Raw genomic sequence first — 23,830 nt, 5'->3', positions numbered from 1 at the left:
AAGATTGAAGGCAGGAGGAGAAGGAAATGACTGAGGATGAAATGGTTGGATGGCATCACCAACTCAATGGACATGAGTTTGAGCAAGTTCTGAGAGGTGGTGAGGGACTGGGAAGCCTGGCAGGCTGCAGTCCATTGGTTTGCAAATAGTTGGACATGACTGAGTGACTGAACAACCAATATTATATGCCTGTTTCAATGTCTTATATTGATGTATCTGAAGTGTTATCATATTATACTTTTTCACTCTATACTTGTTCATTTACTCCTCCATCTTCCTAGAGATTCATCAGCCTGTTTTTATGACTATGTAGTGTCTATGTTTGAATAGCTGCTTTGATTTAAATTGCTCTTATTCTTGGTGAGAAAAATTGTAATGATGTTTTATTAATCCATAATGTTATTTTATATATAATAAAATACTTCTATAAATTTCTTAACAGGTATCTCTCTTATAAAGGAGGAAGCCGAGACTATTCCAAGTGAGGTAAGGAACCTTGAAAGAGAACTTCTAATAGTTACTGTTTATAAAGAGGTGAAATATTTATAAACAGAAAATATTTATAGATGGAAGGAAAAAAGCACTCAAGAAGTTATTTAGTCTTCATGGTTATTTCTGATAAGCAATATTTGTACAGTTATGTGATTCATTTACGTTAAATTATACTGTTAAAGGGGAAGTTTCAGCATTAAATTGTAACACTTTTAAGTATATATGACTATAGGGGACAAAAGGTGTTTACAAACCAGGGGGAAACAAGTTTAAAAAAAAACACATGAAGTTCTATATCTCAGATATGGATGCCACAGACCTAACTACATTCTGTACTTTTTCTCTGTAACTATATACTCCCTGTAATATGCAATCTCCATAATAATAGTCTATATTTTATAATATATTTCAGTTCAGTTCAGTTCAGTCGCTCAGTCGTGTCCGACTCTTTGCGACCCTATGAATTGCAGCACGCCAGGCCTCCCTGTCCATCACCATCTCCCGGAGTTCACTCAGACTCACGTCCATCGAGTATTATTTACTTTTAGCTAATTTTACAGAAGGTATCAATTCCAAAAGCCAGTGGACCCCTACGGAAACCAATAAATATAAAAGGTTCTTTTGTACTCCTTGACAAATAGGATTTAATGATTTCTATTCTTGGGCCACTGGCTCCCCAAATACCAGTTGAAGAGTCAATATACACTGTTTTCCATAGTCCAAGAAGAGACAAAAAAGGCAATATAGGGAACTTCTCATACAGCTAAATTTACTTGTCTTAACAGACTTTTATCCTTTCTTTTATGATACTATTACTTGTAATATTTTACTATTAAAATTTCTTTTATTATATAATTGTGATTTTTATGATATTGTTATTTGTATTATTTTGCTATTAAAATTTCTTTTGTTATGATATATTGGTGATAGTATAGTAACAGTAAAATATCAGACACCTTGATTTTCCTTTTTTGAGATGTTGCTGATTTATAAAACATGAATATATGAGAACTACTACTTTATAATGCAATATGATCATTTTATGGATAATCTCTGTAGTCCATGGCGGCAGGCAAGTAGAGAATTTCTCAACTCTTAAGGAATGTAATAATTTACAAATATCGATGGTAACTTTTATAATAAAGGCTAAAAGTATAAATGACTTTAAGTCCAGTTTTGTTAGTTTTAAATATTTTTAATTGGTAATGATTAATTGGTAGCTTGTCTTATTGATATATTTTCCAGTTACTGGATAATGATGATAAGAAAGGCCTGACTCTACCAACTTTGAACCAGTCAAGTAAAGATGATTCAAGTGTTGTTGCTCCTAAAACTGACATGCCATCAAAGGAAACAGATACTCCACTGTCCACTATTCCTAGGCTGTCAATAACAGAGGAGAACCAAATACCACCTTTAGAGGAACACCAACAAGAAGCCATGCCAGTGAAAAAAATGAAAAATCTCTTCTTTCTACCAGAAGAAAAATTAAAAGATAGATACCCAAGCCTTTTGAAAAGTGACTCCTATCCATTAGAGGTAAAGTTGAAAAATATCCATATGAATCCAAGTAGAATAAAAAGGAGGAACTTGGATTTATCTCCAACAGAAATTCAGAGGCATAGCAAAAGTCTAAGCTTAGCTTGAAAGAACACAAGCTTAGTTTCCCCAGATTCAAAATCAAAAGGTAGCTTTCAAGGCAGGGATGCAAAGAAAGACTTTGAATGAAGGTATCTGCCATCATATTAGAAGTATAAGACTAGGAAAAACAAAAATTCATTAATAAAAATTAAATACAGATAAATTGGAAATGCATTCAGATGTCTCCAAGTAGAAGTGTGTCTAAGTATATTAAATATTACTACCATACTTATAATCATCAAGTAAAGGAGAAAAAGCCCCTGAAGGAAAACTGATGTGAGAAACCAGTAATACAAACTAGTCTCATCAGTTCAGTTGCTCAGTTGTGTCTGACTCTTTGTGACCCCATGGACTGCATCATACCACGCTTCCCTGTTCATCACCAACTCCCGGAGCTTGCTTGGACTCATGTCCGTCAGGTTGGTGATGCCATCCAACCATCTCATCCTCTGTCATCCCCTTCTCCTCCTTCCTTCAGTCTTTTTCAGAATCAGGGTCTTTTCCAGTAAGTCAGTTCTTCGCATCAGGTGGCCAAAGAATTGGAGCTTCAGCTTCAGCATCAGTCCTTCCAATGGACATTCAGGACTGATTTCCATTAGGATGGACAGGTTGGATCTCCTTGTTGTCCAAGGGAGTCTCAAGAGTCTTCTCTAACACCACAGTTCAAAAGCATCAATTCTTTGGCACTCAGCATTCTTTATGGTCCGACTCTCACATCCATACATGACTACTGGAAAATCCATAGCTTTGATTAAACAGACTTTTGTCAGTAAAGTAACATCTCTGCTTTTTAATAGTCTGTCTAGGTTGATCATAGCTTTTCTTCCAAGGAGCAAGCATCTTTTAATTTCATGGCTGCAGCCACCATCTACAGTGATTTTGAAGCCCAGTAAAATAAAGTCTGACACTGTTTCTATTGTTTTCTCATCATTTTGTCTTGAATTGATGGGACCAGATGCCATGATCTTTGTCTTTTTTATGTTGAGTTTTAAGCGAGCTTTTTCACTCTCCTCTTTTCCTTCCATCAAGAGGCTCTTTAGGTCTTTGCTTTCTGCCATGAGGGTGGTGTCATCTGCATATCTGAGGTTATTGCTGTTTCTGCTGGTGATCTTGATTCCAGCTTGTGCTTCATCCAGTCTGGCATTTCACATGATGTACTCTGCATAAAAGTTAAATAAGCAGGGTGGCAATATACAGCTTTGATTTACTCCTTTCCCAATTTGGAACCAGTCTGTTGTTCCATGTCCAGTACTAACTGTTGCTTCTTGACCTGCATACAGAACACTCAAGAGGCAAGTAAGGTGGTCTGGTGTTCCCATCTCTTTAAGAATTTTCCATAGTTTGTTTCGATCCACACAGTCAAAGACTTTGACGTAGTCTGTAAAACAAAAGTAGATGTTTTTCTGGAACTCTCTTGCTTTTTCAATGATCCAATGGATATTGGCAACTTGATCTCTGTTTTTTCTGTCTTTTCTCAATCCAGCTTGAACATCTGAAAGCTCTTGGTTCACGTACTGGTGAAGAATTTTGAGCATTACTGTGCTAGCCTGTGAGATGAGTGCAATTGTGCAGTACTGTTAACATTCTTTGGCATTACCTTTCTTTGGGATTGGAATGAAAATTGACCTTTTCCAGTCCTGTGGCCACTGCTGAGTTTTCCAAATTTGCTGGCATATAGAGTGCAGCACTTTAACAGCATCATCTTTTAGGATTTGAAATAGCTCAGCGGGCATTCCATCCCCTCCACTAGCTTTGTTTGTAGTGACGCTTCCTAAGGCCCACTTGACTTTGCATTCCAAGATGTCTGGCTCTAGGTGAGTGACCACACCATTGTGGTTATCTGGGTTGTAAAGATCTTTTTTGTATAGTTCTTCTGTGTATTCTTGCCACCTCTTCTTAATATCTTCTGCTTCTGTTAGGTCCATACCATTTCTGTCCTTTATTGTACCCATCTTTGCATGAAATAGTCACTTGGTATCTCTCATTTTCTTGAAGAGGTCTTTCCCATTCTGTCATTTTCCTGTATTTCTTTGCATTGATCACTTAGTAAGGTTTTCTTATCCCTCCTTGCTATTCTTTGGAACTCTGCATTCAGGTGGGTATATCTTTCCTTTTCTCCTTTGCCTTTCACTTCTGTTCTTTTCTCAGCTATTTTAAGGCCTCTTCAGACAACCATTTTGCCTTTTTGCCTTTCTTTTTCTTGGGGATGGTCTTGGTCACTGCCTCCTGTACAATGTCACGAACCTCCATCCATGGTTCTTCAGGCACTCTGTCTATCAGATCTAATCCCTTGAATCTATTTATCACTTTCTCTGTATAGTCATAAAGGATTTGATTTAGGTCATACCTGGATGGTCTAGTCGTTTTCCCTACTTTCTTCAATTTAAGTCTGAATTTGGCAATAAGGAATTCATGATCTGAGCCACAGTCACCTCCCAGTCTTGTTGTTGCTGACTGCATAGAGCTTCTCCATCTTTGGCTGCAAAGAATATAATTAATCTGATTTTGGTATTGACCATCAATACACATAGATATCGGTGATGTGTATGTGTAGAGTCATCTTTTGTGTTGCTTAAAGTGGGTGTTTGCTATGACCAGTGCGTTCTCTTGGCAAAACTATTAGCCTTTGCCTTGCTTCATTTTGTACTCCAAAGCCAAACTTGCCTGTTACTCCAGGTATCTCCTGAGTTCCTACTTTTGCATTCCAGTACCCTACGATGAAAGGAACTTTTTTTGGTGTTAGTTTTAGATGGTCTTGTATGTCATCATAGAACTGTTCAGCTTTGATTCTTCGACATTTGTGGTTGGGGCATAGACTTGGATTACTGTGATATTGAATGGTTTGCCTTGGAAACAGAGATCATTCTGTCATTTTTGAGATTGCACCCAAGTACTGCAATTTGGACTCCATTGTTGACCATGAAGGCTACTCCATTTCTTCTAAGGGATTCTTGCCCACAGTAGTAGATATAATGGTCATCTGAATTAAATTCACCCATTCCAGTCCATTTTAGTTCACTGATTCCTAAAATGTTAATGCTCACTCTTGCCATCTCCTATTTGACCATTTCTAATTTTGATTCATGGACCTAACATACCAGTTTCCTATGCATATTGCTCTTTACAGCATTGCACTTTACTTCCATCACCAGTCACATCCACAGCTCGGTGGTGTTTTTGCTTTGGCTCCATCACACCATTCTTTCTGGAGTTATTTCTCCACTGTTCTCCAGTAGCATACTGGGCACCTACCAACTTACAGAGTTCATCTTTCAGTGTGATATATTTTTGCCTTTTCATAGTGTTCATGGGGTTCTCAAGGCAAGAATACTGAAGTGGTTTGTCAGAACTCTCCATCATGACCCATCCGTCTTGGGTGGCCCTACACGGCATGGCTCGTAGTTTCACTGAGTTTGATAGGGCTGTAATCCATGTAATCAGTTGGTTAGTTTTCTGTGTTTGTGGTTTTCATTCTGTCTGCCCTGTGATGGATAACGATAAGAGGCTTGTGGAAGCTTCCTGATAGGAGAGACTGACTGTGGGGGAATCTGGGTGTAGTTCTGATGGGTGGGGCCATGCTCAGTTCAGTTCAGTCTCTCAGTCATGTCCGACTCTTTGCAACCCTGTGGACTGCAGCATGCCAGGCTTCCTTGTCCATCTCTAACTCCCGGAGCTTACTCAAACTCATGTCGATGCCATCCAACATTCTCATCCTCTGTTGTCCCCTCCTCTTCTTGCCTTCCATCTTTGCCAGGATCAGGGTCTTTTCCAGTGAATCAGTTCTTCACAATTTCAGCTTCAGCGTCAGTCCTTCCAATGAATATTCTGAACTGATTTCCTTTAGGATGGACTGGTTGGATCTCCTTGCAGTCCAAGAGACTCTCAAGAGTCTTCTCCAACACCACAGTTTAAAAGCATCAATTCTTCAGTGCTCATATTTCTTTATAGTCCAACTCTCACATCTGTACATGACTACTGGAAAAACCTTAGCCTTGACTAGATGGACCTTTGATGGCAAAGTAATGTCTCTGCTTTTTGATATGCTGTCTAGGTTGGTCATAACTTTTCTTCCAAGGAGTAAGTGTCTTTTAATTTCCTGGCTGCAGTCACCATCTGCAGTGATTTTGGAGCCCCCCAAAATAAGGTCTCTCGGTTTCCATTGTTTCCCCAATTATTTGCCATGAAGTAATGGGACCGGATGCCATGGTCTTAGTTTACTAGGCTATACTCAGTAAATCTTTAATCCAATTTTCTGTTGATGGGTGGGTGTTTGGCCTGAGGCCAAACTTTGTAGGAGTAATGCCAGCAATGCCTTCTTCAAAATGACTTATGGCTACAGGATTGTATTCAGTGCCCCTAACTCTGCAGCAGGCCATTATTGACCCACACCTTTGCCGGAGGCTCCTGGACACTTATAAGCAAGTCTGGCTCAGTCTCTTATGGGAACATTGCTCCTTTCTCCTGGGCCCTGGTGCACATAAGATTTTGTTTGTGCCCCCCAAGAGTCTGTTTCCCTAGTCTTGTGCAAGTTCTGTAATGAAATCCCACTGGCCTCCAAAGTCAAATTCCTGGGGGTTCTCCATCCCTTTGCCAGATCCCCAGGTTGGAAAATCTGTTGTGGATTCTAGAACTTTCTTAACAGTGCGAGAATTTCTTTGGTATAATTTTTCTGCAGTTTGTGGGTCATCTGCTTGGTGGCTGTTATGGTGGGGCCATATGGTGGGGCCCAACTAGTCTCATGGGTTGGTATAAAATTCAATTGAAAGTATAACAGCGATAGCAAAATCTAAATTCAAAGGAAAACCTGAGAGGTTGTCTCAGTGGAAAAAACAATTTTTTAAGTTGTATGTTATTTCTTTCTTTCAAAAAAATTTTTATTGGCATATAGTTTCTTTACAATGTTGTGTTAGTTTCAGGCATACAGAAAAGTGAATCAGCTGAGTGTATACATGTATCCACTCTTTTTTGGATTTCCTTCCCATTTAGGTCACCACAGTGCATTGAGTAGAATTTTCTGTGCTATACAGTAGGTTCTCATTATAGTGTCAGTTCCAATCTCCCAATTCATCCCACCTTCCCTCTCTCCCCATTGGAGTCCATACATTTGTTCTCTATGTCTGTGTCTCTATTTCTGCTTTGCAAATAGGTTCATCTGTTCCATTTTTATAGATTCCACATGTATGCATTAATATGCAATATCTTTCTTTTTCTGACTGACTTCACTCTGTCTGACAGTCTTTAGGTCCATCCGCATCTCTGAACACGGCACGGTTTCATTCCTTTTAGTGGCTGAGTGATATTCCATTGTATATAAGTGCCACTTCTTCTGTATCCATTCCTCCTGCTGATGGACATTTAGGCTGCCTCTATGTCCTGGCTATTGTAAATGTTGCTGTAATGAGCATAGGGGTGCATGTATCTTTTGGAATTATTGTTTCCTCCAGGTGTATGCTCAGGAGTGGGATTCCTGTGTCAAGTGTAATTTTTATTTTTGTTTTTTTAAGGAACCCCCATACTGTTCTCCATAGTGGCTGCACCAATTTACATTCCCACCAACAATGTAGGAAGGTTTCCTTTTTACTACATCCTCTCCGGCATTTGTTCTTTGTAGGCTTTTTAACAATGGCCATTCTGACTAGTGTGAGGTGGTACCGCGTCATAGTTTATATATTTTGTTTCATTAGATATTAGTGCAAAGGCTTATTCTCCCATTTTACCTGGAAGTTTCTGTAGTTCAAATGCAGCTTCAATAAATAATTTCTGGGTTTTAATGAAATATTAGTAAAATTCTTTTCAGCGACTGCTAAACACTTCCCTAAGTTCAACTAAATCACTTTCCTTCCTGAATGGGGGGAAAAAAAAAACTTCCTAAACTTACTGCTGCTTCTAAAATTAGTACTGTTAGTGTCCTAATACTTGTTATTAATCTCTTCTAAGAACCCATTATACTTTTTCATCACTCCCTTTACAATATATTTGTCTTATACTGAAGTACACATACAGAAAAGTACATAAAATGTGAGCATTTTAATGAGTAATTATAAAGCAACAACCGTTGTAATCTCTACCTGCTGCTACTGCTAAGTCACTTCAGTCGTGTCTGATTCTGTGCGACCCCACAGATGGCAGCCCACCAGGCTCCCCCGTCCCTGGGATTCTCCAGGCAAGAACACTGGAGTGGGTTGCCATTTCCTTCTCCAATGCATGAAAGTGAAAAGTGGAAGTGAAGTCGCTCAGTCGTGTCCGACCCTCAGCGACCCCATGGACTGCAGCCTTCCAGGCTCCTCCATCCATGGGATTTTCCAGGCAAGAGTGCTGGAGTGGGGTGCCAGTAATCTCTACCTAGGTCAAGAAATAAAACAGTGCAGTTACGTGAAAAGTACTTCCTCAACCACGTGCTCTTTCCTGACGACAGTCCCGTTACATCCTCTCCAGAGATAAGCGCTGTCTTGACTGTCGTGATAACATTTCCCTCCTTTGTAGTTTTACTGATTATTTTTACGTTCCCAAATGACAAAGTTATGCAAAAACTTATTACATTATTGCTTATTATTTTTAACATTGAATTTGTGAGATTCAATCATATTTTTGTATGGATGTAGCTAAGTAATTTTCCTTGCTATAACATAGTCAGTTGACTGGAACACAATTTAAATGTTGTTTGAATGTTATTTATTGTGTGTGTGTGTGCTTGCTCAGTCAGTCATCTGTTATAAACATGCTGTTATTAATATAAACATTATTGTAGCATGCAACTTTCTAGGGTGTATACATAGAGTTGAAATTGCTGATTCCTAAATAGATAATATACCCAGTTAGCCACATTGTTTACCAAGATGGTTGTTCTTGTTGTTCAGACGCTAAGTCATGTCCGACTCTTTGCAGCTGCATTGACTGCAGCATGCCAAGCTTCCCTGTCCTTTACTATCTCCCAGAGTTTGCTCAGACTCATGTCCACTGAGTTGGTGATGCCATCCAACCATCTCATCCTCTGCTGCCCCCTTCTCCTTTTGCCTTCAATCTTTCCTACTATCAGGGTCTTATCCAGTGAGTCGGCTCTTCACATCAGGTGGCCAAAGTATTGGAGCTTCAGCTTCAGCATCAGTCCTTCCAGTGAATATTCAAGGTTGATTTCCTTTAGGATTGACTATTTTGATCTCCTTGCTGTCCAAGAGATTCTCAAGAGTCTTCTCCAGCACTGTAATTCAAAAGCATCAATTCTTCAGTGCTCAGCCTTCTTTACAGTTCAACTCTCATATCTGTACATGACTACTGCAAAAACCATAGCTTCGACTAGACTGACCTTTGTCAACAAAGTAATGTCTCTGCCTTTTTTGTGCTATGTGTGTCATAGCTTTTCTTCCAAGGAGCGTCTTTTAATTCCATGGCTGCAGTCACCATCTGCAGTGATTTTGGAGCCCAAGAAAATAAAATCTGTCACTGTTTCTACTTTTTCCCCTTCTATTTGACAGGAAATGATGAGACTGGATGTCATGATCTTCATTTTTTGAATGTTGAGTTTTAAGACAGCTTTTTAAAAAAATCTTTTTTTATATACATTTATTTATTTTAATTGGAGATTAATTACTTTACAATATTGTATTGGTTTTGCCATACATCAACATGAATCCACCACAGGTATACATGTGTTCCCCATCCTGAATACACTTCCCTCTTTCATCCTCATCAAGAGGCTCTTTAGTTCCTCTTCACTTTCTGCCATTAGAGTGGTATCATCTGTATATCTGAGGTTGTTGATATTTCTCCCAGCAGTCTTGATTACAGCTTGTGAACCAACCAGCTCATTATTTCGTGTGATGTACTCTGCATATCAGTTGGATAAGCAGAGTGACGGTAAACAGCCATGATGTACTCCTTTCCAAATTTTGAACTACTTTGTTGCTCCATGTCCCATTCTGTTGCTCCTTGGCCTGCATATAGGGTTTTCAGGAGACAGGTAAGCTGTTCTGGTGTTCCCATCTCTAAGAATTTTCCAGTTTGTTGTGATCCATACAGTCAAATGCTTTAGTGTAGTTAGTGAAGCAGAAATAGATTTTTTTTAAATTCCCTTGCTTTTTTGATGATCCAGCATATATTGACAATTTGATCTCTGGTTCCTCTGCCTTTTCTAAATCCAGCTTGTACATCTGGAATTTCTCAGTTCACATACTGTTGAAACCTAGCTTGGAGGACTTGGAGCATTACCTTGCTCACGTGTGAAATGAGCACAGTTGTATGGTAGTTTCAGTGTTCTTTGACATTGCCATTCTTTGGGATTGGAATGAAAATGGACTTTTCCAGTCCTGGCCACTGCTGAGTTTTCCAAATTTCCTGGCATATTGAGTGCAGCAGTTTAACAGCATCATCTTTTAGGGTTTGAAATAGCTCAGCTGAAATTCCATCACCTCCACTAGCTTTGTTCACAGTAATGCTTCCTAAAAAGCCCACTTGACTTCACATTTGAGGATGTCTGGCTCTAACTGAGTCACCACACCATCATGGTCATCTGGGTGATTAAGACCTTTTTTGTATTATTATTCTGTGTATTCTTGCCACCTCTTCTTTGTCTCTGATGCTTCTGTTATATCCTTGTCATTTCTGTCCTTTATCATAGTCATCGATTCATGAAATATTCCCTTGGTATCTCCAGTTTTCTTGAAGAGATCTCTAGTCTTTCCCATTCTATTGTTTCCCTCTATTTCTCTGCATTGTTCACTTAAGAAAGCTTTCTTATCTCTCTTTGCTGTTCTCTGGTGCTCTGCTTTCAGTTGGGTATATCTTCCCTTTCTCCTTTGCTTTTTGCTTCTCTTTTCTCAGCTATTTGTAAGGCCTCCTCAGACAACCACTTTGCCTATTTGCATTTCCTTTCTTGGGGATGGTTTTGGTCATCACTTCCTATACAATGTTAAGATGGTGGTACCAGTTTACCTCTTACCTATAGTGTGTAAGTTTTCCTATAATATTTCCTGAATATCATGTTGATACTCTTGGACTATTAATTTTATCAATGTGAAATCTTATGGTACTTTTCTTTTTCTTTTGTTTTCTATAAACTTTATTGAGGTATTACTGTAATAATTTCCTAATTATGATTTTACTAATTATAACATTGTTATTTTCCTCAGTTCAGTTCAGTCGCTCAGTCATGTCCAACTCTTTGTGACCCCATGAATCGCAGCACACCAGGCCTCCCTGTCCATCACCAACTCCCGGAGTTCACTCAGACTCACATCCATGGAGTCGGTGATGCCATCCAGCCATCTCATCCTCTGTCATCCCCTTCTCCTCCTGCCTCCAATCCCTCCCAGCATCAGAGTCTTTTCCAATGAGTCAACTCTTCACATGAGGTGGCCAAAGTACTGGAGTTTCAGCTTCAGCATCATTCCCTCCAAAGAAATCCCAGGGCTGATCTCCTTCAGAATGGACTGGTTGGATCTCCTTGCAGTCCAAGGGACTCTCAAGAGTCTTCTCCAACACCACAGTTCAAAAGCATCAATTCTTCTTATTTTCCTAGGGATGCCATTGTAGTTGTTGTTGTTCAGTTGCGCAGTCATGTCCAACTCTTTGCAGCCCCATGGGCTGCAGCATGCCAGGCCTTCCTGTCCCTTACCATTTCCTGGAATTTGCTCAAGTTCACATACATTGCATCAGTGATGCCATCCAGCCATCTCATCCCTTGATGCCCTCTTCTCCTTCTGTCCTCAATCTTTCCCAGCATCAGGGACTCTTCCAATGAGTCTGTTTGCCTCAAATGACCAAAATACTGGAGCTTCAGTATCCTTCCAGTGAATATTCAGGGTTGATCTCCCTTAAGATTGGCTGGTTTGATCTCCTTGCTGTCCAGGGGATTTTCAGGAGTCTTCTCTAGCACCACAGTCCAAAGGCATAAATTCCTGGCATTCTGCCTTCTTTACAGTCCAGCTCTCACAACCATACGTGATCACTGTGAAGACCATAGCCTTCACTATACAGACCTTTGTCAGCAGAGTAATGTCTCTGCTTTTCAGTACATTGTCTAGGTTTGTCATATCTTTCCTGCCAAGAAGCAGCCGTCTTCTGATTTCATGACTGCAGTCACTGTCCACAGTGATTTTGGAGCCCCCAAAGAGAGAATCTATCACTACTTCCACCTTCCCCCCTTCTATTTGCCATGAAGTAATGGGGCCAGATGCCATGATCTTAGTTTTTTCTAATATTTAGTCTTAAGCCAGCTCTTTCACTCTCATCCTTCACCCTCATTAAGAGGTTCTTTAGTTCCTCTTCCTTTTCTGCCAGAGTAGTAGTAGTGATTAGAGTGGTATCATCCGCTTATCTGCAGTTGTTGTTTCTCCCACCTGTCTTGATTCCAGGTTGTGACTCATCCAGCCCGGTATTTCTCATCATGCACTCAGCATATAGGTTAAACAAATAGGGTGACAGCAGACAGCCCTGTCATACTCCTTTCTTGATCTTGAGCCAGTCAGTCGTTCCAAACAGTGTTCTAACTGTTGTTTTCTGACTCACATACAGGTTTCTCAGGAGACAGGTTAAGATGGTCTGGTATTCCCATCTCTAAGAGCTTTGCACAGTTTGTCATGATCCACAAACTAATAGATACCTTAAAACAACAGAAATACATTGTCCCACAGTTACGGAGACTACAAGTTTGAAACGAAGGTGTCAGCAAGGTCTGGCTCTCTCTGAACCCTACAGGGGAGAATGCTTCCTTGCTGCTTCTAGCTTCTGCTACTGGCCAGTACCCTTTGGCATTCCTTGGCTTATAACCATATCATGCCACTCTCTGCCTCTGTTATCACATGGTCATCTTCTCTTTGTGTGTGTCTCTCCTTTTATGAAGATATCAAAAATGTTCAATTAAAGCTATTTTATGTTCAATAGCCTTATGTTCAATGTTCAGTCCAGCCTATTTTGATAGGACCTCATCTTAATTTATTATATTTGCAATAATTCTATTTTCAAGTAAGGGTACATTCTAGCTACTGGGGCTTTGAACTTTTTTGAGGGACTTTGTGTCTCAAATCTTTTTTAGAGACTAAGTCAACCCATAACATTTACATACCATGAAATATAACCAATTTTATATGGACAAATCAATGAGTTTTGATCATGTATATTTCACTATATGAAGATCTAGAATATTTTCATCACTACACCATTAAGTATGATAATGTTTTCCTCCAGGTTTACTGAGATTTCATTAACAAACGAAATTGTATATATTTAACATGTATACCAGGCTTCCTGGGTGGCTTAGATGGTAAAGAATCTGCCTGCAATGAGGGAGACCTGTGTTTGATCTCTGTGTTGGGAAGATCCCCTGGAAGAGGGCATGGCAACCCACTCCATTATTCTTGCCTGGAGAATCCCCATGGACAGAGGAGGCTGGTGGGTTACCGTCCAAAGGGTCCAAAAAGTTGGACATGTCTAAGCAACTAAGCACAGCACAATGTGTATACAATGTGATGATTTGATACAAGGTTACCTTGTGAAATAATTATCATCATCAGGTTAATTAACATATCCATCACCTTCCAGAGTTACCTGCATGGGTGTGTAGTGGGAAAACTTAAGATTTACTCTTTTAGCAAATGCCAAGTATAAAATGCAATATTACTGTTAATAACTATAGTAACTATGCTGTATGCGGAATTATGTGCTATACTCTAGAACATTTTCCATCTTATAACTACAGTCTTGAACCCTTTGACCAGCATTTCCCTATCCCTTAAACCCTAGCTGCTGGTAACTACCATTCTACTTTCTGTTTCTACAAGCTTGGCCTTTTTTTTTTTTTTAAGACTACACTACAAATGAGATCTACAGTATTTTTCTCTATCTGACTTATTTCACTTAACATAATGCCTTCAGATTTCAGCCATGTTGTCACAAGTGGCATTATATCCTTATTTTTCACAGCTGTATAATATTCTTTTGAGATAGATACCACATTTTCACACATTCATCTTTCTATAGACATATAGGTAGTTTCCATACCTTGGCTGTTGTGAATAATGCTGCAATGAACATTAAAGTGCACATATTTCTTTGATCTATTGTTATAAACTCTGGTATATGGCCAGCAGTGGGAATGCTGGATCATATAACTCTACTTTTAATTTCTTGAGGAACATCCATACTGTTTTTCATAGTAGTTGTTATCAATTTACATTCTCACCAACACTGCATAAGGAATCCCTTTTCTTTACCTCCTTGAAAAATGTGTGAACTCTTGTCTTTTTAATAAGAGACAGTCTAACAGTTATGACTGTGGTTTTCAGTCTATCTGCCCTCTGATCGAGAAGGATAAGAGGCTTATAGAAGATTCCTGATGGGAGAGACTGACTGAGGGGGAAACTGGGTCTTGTTCTGATGGGCAGGGATATGCTCATTAAATCTTTAATCCAATTTTCTGTTGATGGATGGACCTGTGTTCCCTCCCTGCTATTTACCTGGTGGAGGTAATGAAGATAATGGCAACCTCCTTCAAAAGATCTCATGCATGTCCTGCTACTTTCAATGCCCCCAACCCTGCAGCAGGCCGCTACCAACCCATGCCTCCTAGACCCTCACAGGCAAGTCTGGGTCAGTCTCTAGTGAGGTCACTGCTCCTTTCTCCTGGGTCCTGGTGCACACAGGTTTCTGTTTGTGCCCTTCAAGAGTCTATTTCCCAGTCCTGTGTAAGTTCTGGTAGCTCTATGGTGGGGTTAATGGTGACCACTTCCAAAAGGGCTTATGCCATACCCAAATCTGCTGCACCCAGAGCCCCTGTCCCTGTGGCAGTCCACTGCCGACCCACACCTCCGCAGGAGATGCTCAAACACAGTTCTGTCTCAGTCTCTGTGGGGTCCCTGGATCCTGATGTGCACAAATCTGTATGCAGGTCAGGAAGCAACAGTTAGAACTGGACATGGAACAACAGACTGCTTCCAAATAGGAAAAGGAGTATGTCAAGGCTGTAATTGTCACCCTGCTTATTTAACTTATATGCAGAGTACATCATGAGAAACGCTGGACTGGAAGAAGCACAAGCTGGGATCAAGATTGCCAGGAGAAATATCAATAACCTCAGATATGCAGATGACACCACTCTTATGACAGAAAGCAAAGAACTAAAGAGCCTGTTGATGAAAGTGAAAGAGGAGAGTTAAAAAGTTGGTTTAAAGCTCAACTTTCAGAAAACAAAAATCATGGCATCTGGTCCCATCACTTCATGGCAAATAGATGGGGAAACAGTGTCAGACTTTATTTTTTGGGGCTCCAAAAGGACTGCAAATGGTGACTGCAGCTATGAAATTAAAAACGCTTACTCCTTGGAAGGAAAGTTATGACCAACCTAGACAGCATATTAAAAAGCAGAGACATTACTTTGCCAACAAAGGTCCATCTAGTCAAGGCTATGGTTTTTCCAGTGGTCATGTATGGATGTGAGAGTTGGACTATAAAGAAAGCTGAGCACCGAAGAGTTGATGCTTTTGAACTGTGGTGTTGGAGAAACTCTTGAGAGTCCCTTGGATTGCAAGGAGATCCAACCAGTCCATCCTAAAGGAGATGAGTTCTGGGTGTTCATTAGAAGGACTGATGTTGAAGCTGAAGCTCCAATAGTTTGGCCACCTGATGTGAAGAACTGACTCCTTGGAAAAGACACTGATGCTGGGAAAGATTGAAGGCAAGAGGAGAAGGGGACGACAGAGGATGAGGTGGTTGGATGGCATCACCGACTCAATGGACATGAGTTTGAGTAAACTCTGGGAATTAGTTATGGACAGAGAGGCCTAGCATGCTGCAGTCCATGGGGTCACAGAGAGTTGGACACAACTGAGCGACTGAACTAAACTGAACTGAACAGTTATGAGGTGATCTTGTGGTTTTGATTTGCATTTCCTTGATGATTTGTAATTAGTAATTGGAGCACTTTTTCATGTTGGAGCATGAAATTAGTAATTGGAGCACTTCCCCTGTTGACTGTGGATGTCTTCTTTGAAAGACTGTCTATTCAGGTCCTTTGCCCCCTTTAATTTTTTTTCTTAATGTGTATTTTATTGAAGTATAGTTGACTAACAATGTTTCAGGTGTACAGCAAGGTGATTCAGTTTTATACACGTACACATGTGTATATTATATATATGTATATACTATACGTATATATATATTACACACACATATATATTATTTTTTAGATTGTTTTCCATTATAGGTTATTACAAGATACTGACTATAGTTCCCTGTGATATACAGTAAACCTCTGTTGCTTGTTGCGTATCTAATTTTTTAAATTAGAAATCTAGCATTCTATTCATACCAGTCAAACAAGTGGAATCAAAATGTCATAAATTTTTTAGTTAAGCAGAAGTCGGTAAGTTTTCTAAAACATATATATATTATACATACTATTTATATATATGTATGCACTTGATAAAGCCTTGATAAAGAACATCAAAAAGAAGAGATGGAGAAGTTGGAAAACAAACTAAGTGAAATGGGAGCACTGAATGTGAAATAGAAAAAGTGAAACAAACTGGATAAAAGTAAAAGATCATCATATAGTCCAGTGGTTTTTAAACATGACTGCTCATCAGAAACATATCTGGAGCTTTGGAGAGAAAAAGCAATACCTACTGAATTCTCTTAACTTTTGCTTGTCTGGAAAATTTTTGATTTCTCCCTCAAATCTGAATGAGAGTCCTGCTGGGTAGAGTATTATTGGTTGTAAGTTTCTTCCTTTTCATCACTTTAAATATATCATGTCATTTCCTCTGGCTTGAGTTTTCTGTTGAGAAATCAGTTGATAACCTGATGAGAGTTTCCTTGTATGTTGTTGTTTTTCCCTTGCTGCTTTTAATACTTTTATTTGTGTCTTTAATTTTTGTCAGTTTGATTACCGTGTGTCTCCATGTGTTCCTCCTTGAAGTTTTCCTGCCTGGAACTCAGTGCTTTCTGTACTTGGTTGAGTATGTCCTTCCCCATGTTAAGGAAGTTTTCAGCTATTACCTCTTCAAACATTTTCTCAGGTCCTCTCTCTCTTTCTTCTTCTTCTGGGACCCCTATAATGCAAATGTTGGTGCATTTAATGTTGTCCCAGAGGTCTCTTGGGCTGTCTTCATTTCTTCGCAATCTGTTTTCTATTTTCTGTTCTGCAGCAGTGATTTCCACCTTTCCGTCCTCCAGATCATTTATCCATTCTTCTGCCTCAGTTATTCTGCTGTTGATTCCTTCTAGTGTATTATTCATCTACGTTTGTTTGTTCTTTAGTTCTTCTGGTTCAGTTCAGTTGCTCAGTCGTGTCAGTTTCTTTGTGACCCTGTGAACCACAGCACGCCAGGCCTCCCTGTCTATCACCAACTCCTGGAGTCCACCTAAATCCATGTCCATTGAGTTGGTAATGCCATCCAACCATCTTGTCCTCTGTCGTCCCTTTCTCCTCCTGCCCTCAATCTTTCCCAGCATCAGGGTCTTTTCCAATGAGTCAGCTCTTCGCATCAGGTGGCCAAAGTATTGGAGTTTCAGCTTCAACATCAGTCCTTCCAATGAACACCCAGGACTCATCTCCTTTAGGATGGACTGGTTGGATCCTTGCAGTCCAAGGGACTCTCAAGAGTCTTCTCCAACACCACAGTTCAAAAGCAGGTTTGTAGTAAACATTTTTTGCATCTTCTCCACTGTTTTCCTGAGATCCCGGATCATCTTCACTATCATCGTTCTCAGTTCTTTTTCTGGAAGGTTGCCTATATCTGCTTCATTTAGTTGTTTTTCTAGGATTTTATCTTTTCCCTTTATCTGAGACATAACTGTCTGCTTTTTCATCCTGAAAAGACCTTCATGCTGGGAAAATGATTGAAGACTCGAGAAAGGGATGACAGAGGATGAGATGGTTGGATGGCATCACTGACTGAATGGACTTGAGTTTGAGCAAGCTCCAGGAGATGATGAAGGACAGCGAAGCCTCGCGTGCTGCAGTCCATAGGATCACAAAGAATAGGACATGACTGAGTGACTGAACAACAACAGCAATATCCTGATTAACTTTCTGTAATGTGGTTTCTGTTCTAGCCGCTGTGGGGTTGTGGGTTTTGGCTAAGAGGCTTTTGTAAGCGTCCCAATGGGAGGGACTGGTGGTGGGAAAAATTGGGTCTTGCTCTGGTTGGCAGGGCCAATCTTGTTAGTTGTTTGGCCTGGGGCAACCCAGCCATGGGGTTTACTGGCTCTCTGGTAGGGTTAATGGTGACCTTCCAGAGGGCTTACACCAAAGGGGACTTTCCAGGACTGCTGCTGCCAGTGCCACTGTCCCTGGTGTGAGCCCCTGCCAATCCACAGCTGTACAGAAGACCCTCCAACACCAGCAGGTTTTGGTTCAGTTTTGGTTCAGTCTCCTGTGGGGTCACTGCTTCTTTCCTCTGGGTCTTGGTGCACACAACATTTTGTTTGTGCCCTCCAAGTTTGGAGTCTCAGTTTCTCCCCAGTCTTGTGGAAGTCCTGTAATCAAATCCTGCTGGCCTTTAAGTTCAGATTCCCTGGGGATTCCCAGTTCTTTTTGTTAGATCCCCAGCCTGAGAAGCCTGATGTAGGGTTCAGAACTTTTACAATAGTGGGAGAACTTCTTTGCTATTACTGTTCTCTAGTTTGTGGGCCACCCAGCTGGTGGGTATGGGATTTGATTTTATCATGATTGTGCCCCTCCTACCATCTCACTGTGGCTTCTTCTTTGTCTTTGGATGTGAGATATCTTTTTTTGGTGGGTTCCAGCATTCTCCTGTCGATGTTCAACAGCTAGTTGCAGTTTTGGTGCTTTCTCAGGAGGAGAGGCACATATGTCCTTCTGCTCCACCATCTTCCTTTGCCCCTTTTAAAAATCTGGTTATTTGTTTGTTTGCTATTGAGTTGTATAAGTTCTTTATACAGTTTGACTATTAGTCCCTTTAGGGATGTATGGTTTGCAATATTTTCTCCCATTACTAGATTGCCTTTTCGTTTGTTGACTGTTTCCCTACTGTGCAGAAGCTTTCAGTTTAACTTGGACTCACTTGTTTATTTTTTATTTCATTGCATTTGCTTCTGGGGTCATATTTTGAAAAAATATCATTGCCAAGATCAATTCAAGGAGTTTTTTCCCTAAGTTTTCTTTTAGGAGTGTTATGTTTTCAAATCATATATTTTAACCTTTAATCCATTTTGAGCTAATTTTTTGTGAGTGATATCAGATAGGTGTTCAGTTTTATTCTTTTGCATGGAGATATACAGTTTTCCCAACTCCATTTATTGAGGAGACTATACTTTATCCACTGAGACTTTGTGGCTGTCCTATCAAATAGTAGTTGGCCAGATATGTGGCAGTTTATTTCTGGGCTCTCTATTCTGTTTTATTGGTCTTTTTTTATGCCAGTACCATACTGTTTTGCTTACAAAATAGCTTTGTAATACAGTTCCAAATCAGAAATTGTGAGACCTCCAATTTTATTTTTCTTTTTCAAGATTGCTTTGGCTGTTCAGGGTCCTTTGGAGTTCATACATTATTTTAGGATTTTTTTTCTGTTTTTCTGAAAAATGTCATTGGAATATACAGGGATTTAATTGACTCCATAGGTCACTTTGGTTAGTTGGACATTTTAGCCATAGTGATTTTTCAATCCATGAACATTAGCTATCTTTCCGTTTACTTGTGTCTTTGTCAGTTTCTTTCTTTCAGTGTTTTACAGTTTTCAGTGTAAAGGACTTTCACCTCCTTGATTAAATTTATTCACAAGTATTTTATTTTTGATATCACAGATTGGTGGTTGCCAGAGGTGCATTTTGGGAGGTGGGTCAAATGGGTGAAGGTGGTCAGAAAGTACAAACTTCCCAGTTATAAGATAAACAAGTCCTTGGTTTGTGATGTATACTATGGTTAACAATACAATGAGTATATTTCAAAGTGGCAGAGAATAAATCTTAAAAGTTCTCATCACAGGAAAAAAATTATAAATATGTGGTGATGGATGTAAACTAAAATTATGTAATCATTCTATAATATATACATATATAAAAGCATTATGTATACTTAAAACTAATACAGTGTTGTACACCAGCATGTAGGAAATATTAGCAGTTACAAACCAAAAGTATGATAATGATGGCTTTTATATTTACCTACATAGATACCTTTCCCAGAGTTCTTTGTTAATATAAGCTTGAGTTACTGTCTAGTGTCTTTTCCTTTTATCCTGAGAGACTCCGTTGTGATTTCCTGTAACAAAGAAATAATAGTGACAAACTCCTCTAACTTTTGTTGATCCAGGAATGTCTTAATTCTTCATTTTTGAAGGATGGTTTCGCTTGTTATATAATTCTTGGTTGATGGTCTTTTTCTCTCCACTTTCTACTAATGTGGTTTCTTGACAAGAATTTGGCTGTTAATTTTACAGCCAAAAACTGAAGAGTTTTTACACATGATGAGTCAGGTTTTTTCTTGCTGTTTTCAAGTTCCCTCTTTGTCTTTTCAGAGTTTCACTGTGTCTTAGTATATATATGTCTTTGAGTTTATCCTTGAAATGTGTTGAGCTTTTTGCGTGTGTATATTCATGACTTTTACTAAATTTGGGAAATATTTGGCCATTATTTCTTCAAATATTCTCCCTGACTCTTTCTCTCTCTTCTTCTTTGACTCCCATGTGTATGCTGGTACACTTGACTGTTGTCCCCAGGGTCCTTTAGGTTCTGTCATTTTTTTCATTCTTTTTTTCTTCCTGCTTTTCAGGCTCAACAGTTTTATTGTCCTATCTTTAATTCAGTGATTCCTTCTTCTATCTGCTCAATATGCTGTTGAACTTCTCAAGAGTTTTTCGTTTCAGTTATTGTACTTTCTGATCCAGAATTTTTATTTGGTTCCTTTTTATAATATCTATCTCTTTTTACATTTTGTTCATATTTTTTCATTGATTTCCTTTAGTTGTTTGCCCATGGTTTCCTTTTGCTCTTTGAGCATATTCAAGAAAGTTTGCTTTTAAAATCTTTGTCTATCAAGTCCAATATCTGGGCTTCTTCACAGGACATTTCTATTAAATTTTTCCTATGAATGGGCTGTAATTTCCTATATGTTAGTATGCTATGTTATTTTTTGTTGAAAATTGAGCTAAATATTATATTGTAGCTAGAAATTCTCCTCTTTCTCTAGGGTATTGATGATTGATTGGTTTTTGGCTGCTCTGTGTCTTCTTGCTCTGTGTGGGCTTTCTCTAGTTGCAGCGAACAGAGGCTACCCTCTAGTTGCAACGTGCAGGCTTCTTATTGCAGTGGCTTCTCTTGTCACAGAGCACATGCTCTACGGCACATGGGGTGCAGTAATTGCAGCACTCAGGCTCAGTAGTTGTGGCACATGAGCTTAATTGCTCCACAGCATGTGGAATCTTCCCAGAGCAGGGATAGAACCCATTTCCCCTGCATTGACAGGCAGACTTTCTCTGCCTATAACACTGTACCACCAGAGAAGTTCTGTTTTGTTTTGTTTTTGTTTTTTTTCTCTTTTGGGGTCTTTGGTCACATGTTTCTTTAATGACCATCCAAATGGTTTTTGTTGTTGTTGTTGTTTTTGTTTCTGCAAAGACTGTATTCCTTGTCATTTGTGGTCAGTCATCAAAGTCTTTCTTCCATTATCTCAGCATCCAGTTAATGACCTGACTGATTTCTTAAAACACCAAAATTTAACTGCCCTTTTTTTTTTCATTAACCAGTCCCTGGTTGCTTTAAGTTTTGTATTGAATTATGAAGTTTGAATTAGTTCATCTTTCAACCTTTTGACAGTTTATTATATTTGTTTCAGTGAATGGACTAATTCTTTGAGCAATCTACCATTTTCTATGATATCACTTTTGCATTCTCTTCTAATATATGCTTTATTTTATGCTAATCCTATGAGTTGACTCATTGGAAAAGACCCTGATGCTGGCAGGGATTGAGGGCACAAGGAGAAGGGGACGACAGAGGATGAGATGGCTGGATGGCATCCCTGACTTGATGCACAGGAGTTTGGGTGAACTCCAGGAGTTGCTGATGGACAGGGAGGCCTGGTGTGCTGCAATTCATGGGGTCGCAAAGAGTCGGACATGACTGAGCAACTGAACTAAACAGAACTGGTTTTTATTTTAAGTTATTGTTTTTGTTTCCTGGGGCTTAGGGGAATAAAAAGAGGTCAATAATATACAAAGTAGTATCATGTACTTTTTGTGATGTTTGCCATTTCCTATCTCAATAAACTATTATTACCATGTTTCAAGTTCTCTCACTACCTCTATTGTACTTGTTCAATTATCAGTGAATTATTTTGCTTATTTAAGATAAAGCCAAATAGTAACACTAGATCTCATTTTATTATTATTTATAGCTATCAATAATGCTAAGTTTAAAAATTATATTGATACTTATTTTTTCTATTCACCTTCTCTGGTCTGTTTTTACTTCAGAGTTCATCTTCTTACTGTTGCACAAAGGAAAATTTAAGTAGACCTTGTAGTTTAGGTAAGTTATTATTTGTATATATACTTGTAATTTTCAAATATTTAGTGAAACTGAGAACATAAACTCATGTAAAACAATTATTATCAAGAATTTTTTTCAAAATATTAATTACATTGTGATGTTTGTGATTACTGACATGACAAAAATATGGAATTACAGTATAGTGGGAAATCAAGCAAAGCAAAATACAAATGGCCGAAAGATCCTAGATAATATTTATTTTACACGCATTATAATATTGCTAAACCATTTATTACATTTCTCTGTGTTTACAAACATTCTGGCTATGTGTAGATACACCTAATGAAGAACCTTTTCTAATTCAACGAATTGTTCTGTGATATCATTATGAAGACATACTTGACATATCAGTAAATGAGAAGGTAATAATCAAAATTGCATTCATCTCATACACTAGTAAAGTAATGCTCAAAATTCTCCAAGCCAGGCTTCAGCAATACGTGAACCGTGAACTTCCAGATGTTCAAGCTGGTTTTAGAAAAGGCAGAGGAACCAGAGATCAAATTGCCAACATCTGCTGGGTCATCAAAAAAGCAAGAGAGTTCCAGAAAAACATATATTTCTGCTTTACTGACTATGCCAAAGCCTTTGACTGTGTGGATCACAATAAATTGTGGAAAATTCTGAAAGAGATGGGCACATATCAGACCACCTGACCTGCCTCTTGAGAAATCTGTATGCAAGTCAGGAAGCAACAGTTAGAACTGGACATGGAACAACAGACTGGTTTCAAATAGGAAAAGGAGTATGTCAAGGCTGTATATTGTCATCCTGCTTTTTTATTTTTTTTATTTTTTTGTTTGTTTTTTTTTTCTTTTCATTCTTTGTCATTTTTTTTTTAAATTTTAAAATCTTTAATTCTTACATGCGTTCCCAAACATGAATCCCCCTCCCACCTCCCTCCCCATAACAGCTCTCTGGGTCATCCCCATGCACCAGCCCCAAGCATGCTGTATCCTGCGTCAGACATAGACTGGTGATTCAATTCTTACATGATAGTATACATGTTAGAATGTCATTCTCCCAAATCATCCCACCCTCTCCTTCTCCCTCTGAGTCCAAAAGTCCGTTATACACAGCTGTGTCTTTTTTCCTGTCTTACATACAGGGTTGTCATTGCCATCTTTCTAAATTCCATATATATGTGTTAGTATACTGTATTGGTGTTTTTCTTTCTGGCTTACTTCACTCT

At 39.0% G+C, this 23,830-nt stretch overlaps 1 protein-coding gene across 1 annotated transcript in view; it reads left to right on the top strand.

The window, feature by feature from the left end:
- The window catches only part of C2CD6 (C2 calcium dependent domain containing 6), a 111,057-nt gene that overhangs the window by 43,607 nt on the left and 43,620 nt on the right, over positions 1 to 23,830 (top strand). The window contains exons 12-14 of the mRNA XM_069578033.1: positions 443 to 486; positions 1,738 to 2,031; positions 22,563 to 22,617. Of these exons, the coding sequence (XP_069434134.1) occupies positions 443 to 486; positions 1,738 to 2,031; positions 22,563 to 22,617 (393 nt within the window). The remainder of the gene's footprint in view (positions 1 to 442; positions 487 to 1,737; positions 2,032 to 22,562; positions 22,618 to 23,830) is intronic.

Source organism: Ovis canadensis, chromosome 2 (assembly GCF_042477335.2).
Source record: "Ovis canadensis isolate MfBH-ARS-UI-01 breed Bighorn chromosome 2, ARS-UI_OviCan_v2, whole genome shotgun sequence".
Lineage (NCBI taxonomy): Eukaryota > Metazoa > Chordata > Mammalia > Artiodactyla > Bovidae > Ovis > Ovis canadensis.
This window is presented reverse-complemented; position numbering and strand designations above follow the sequence as displayed.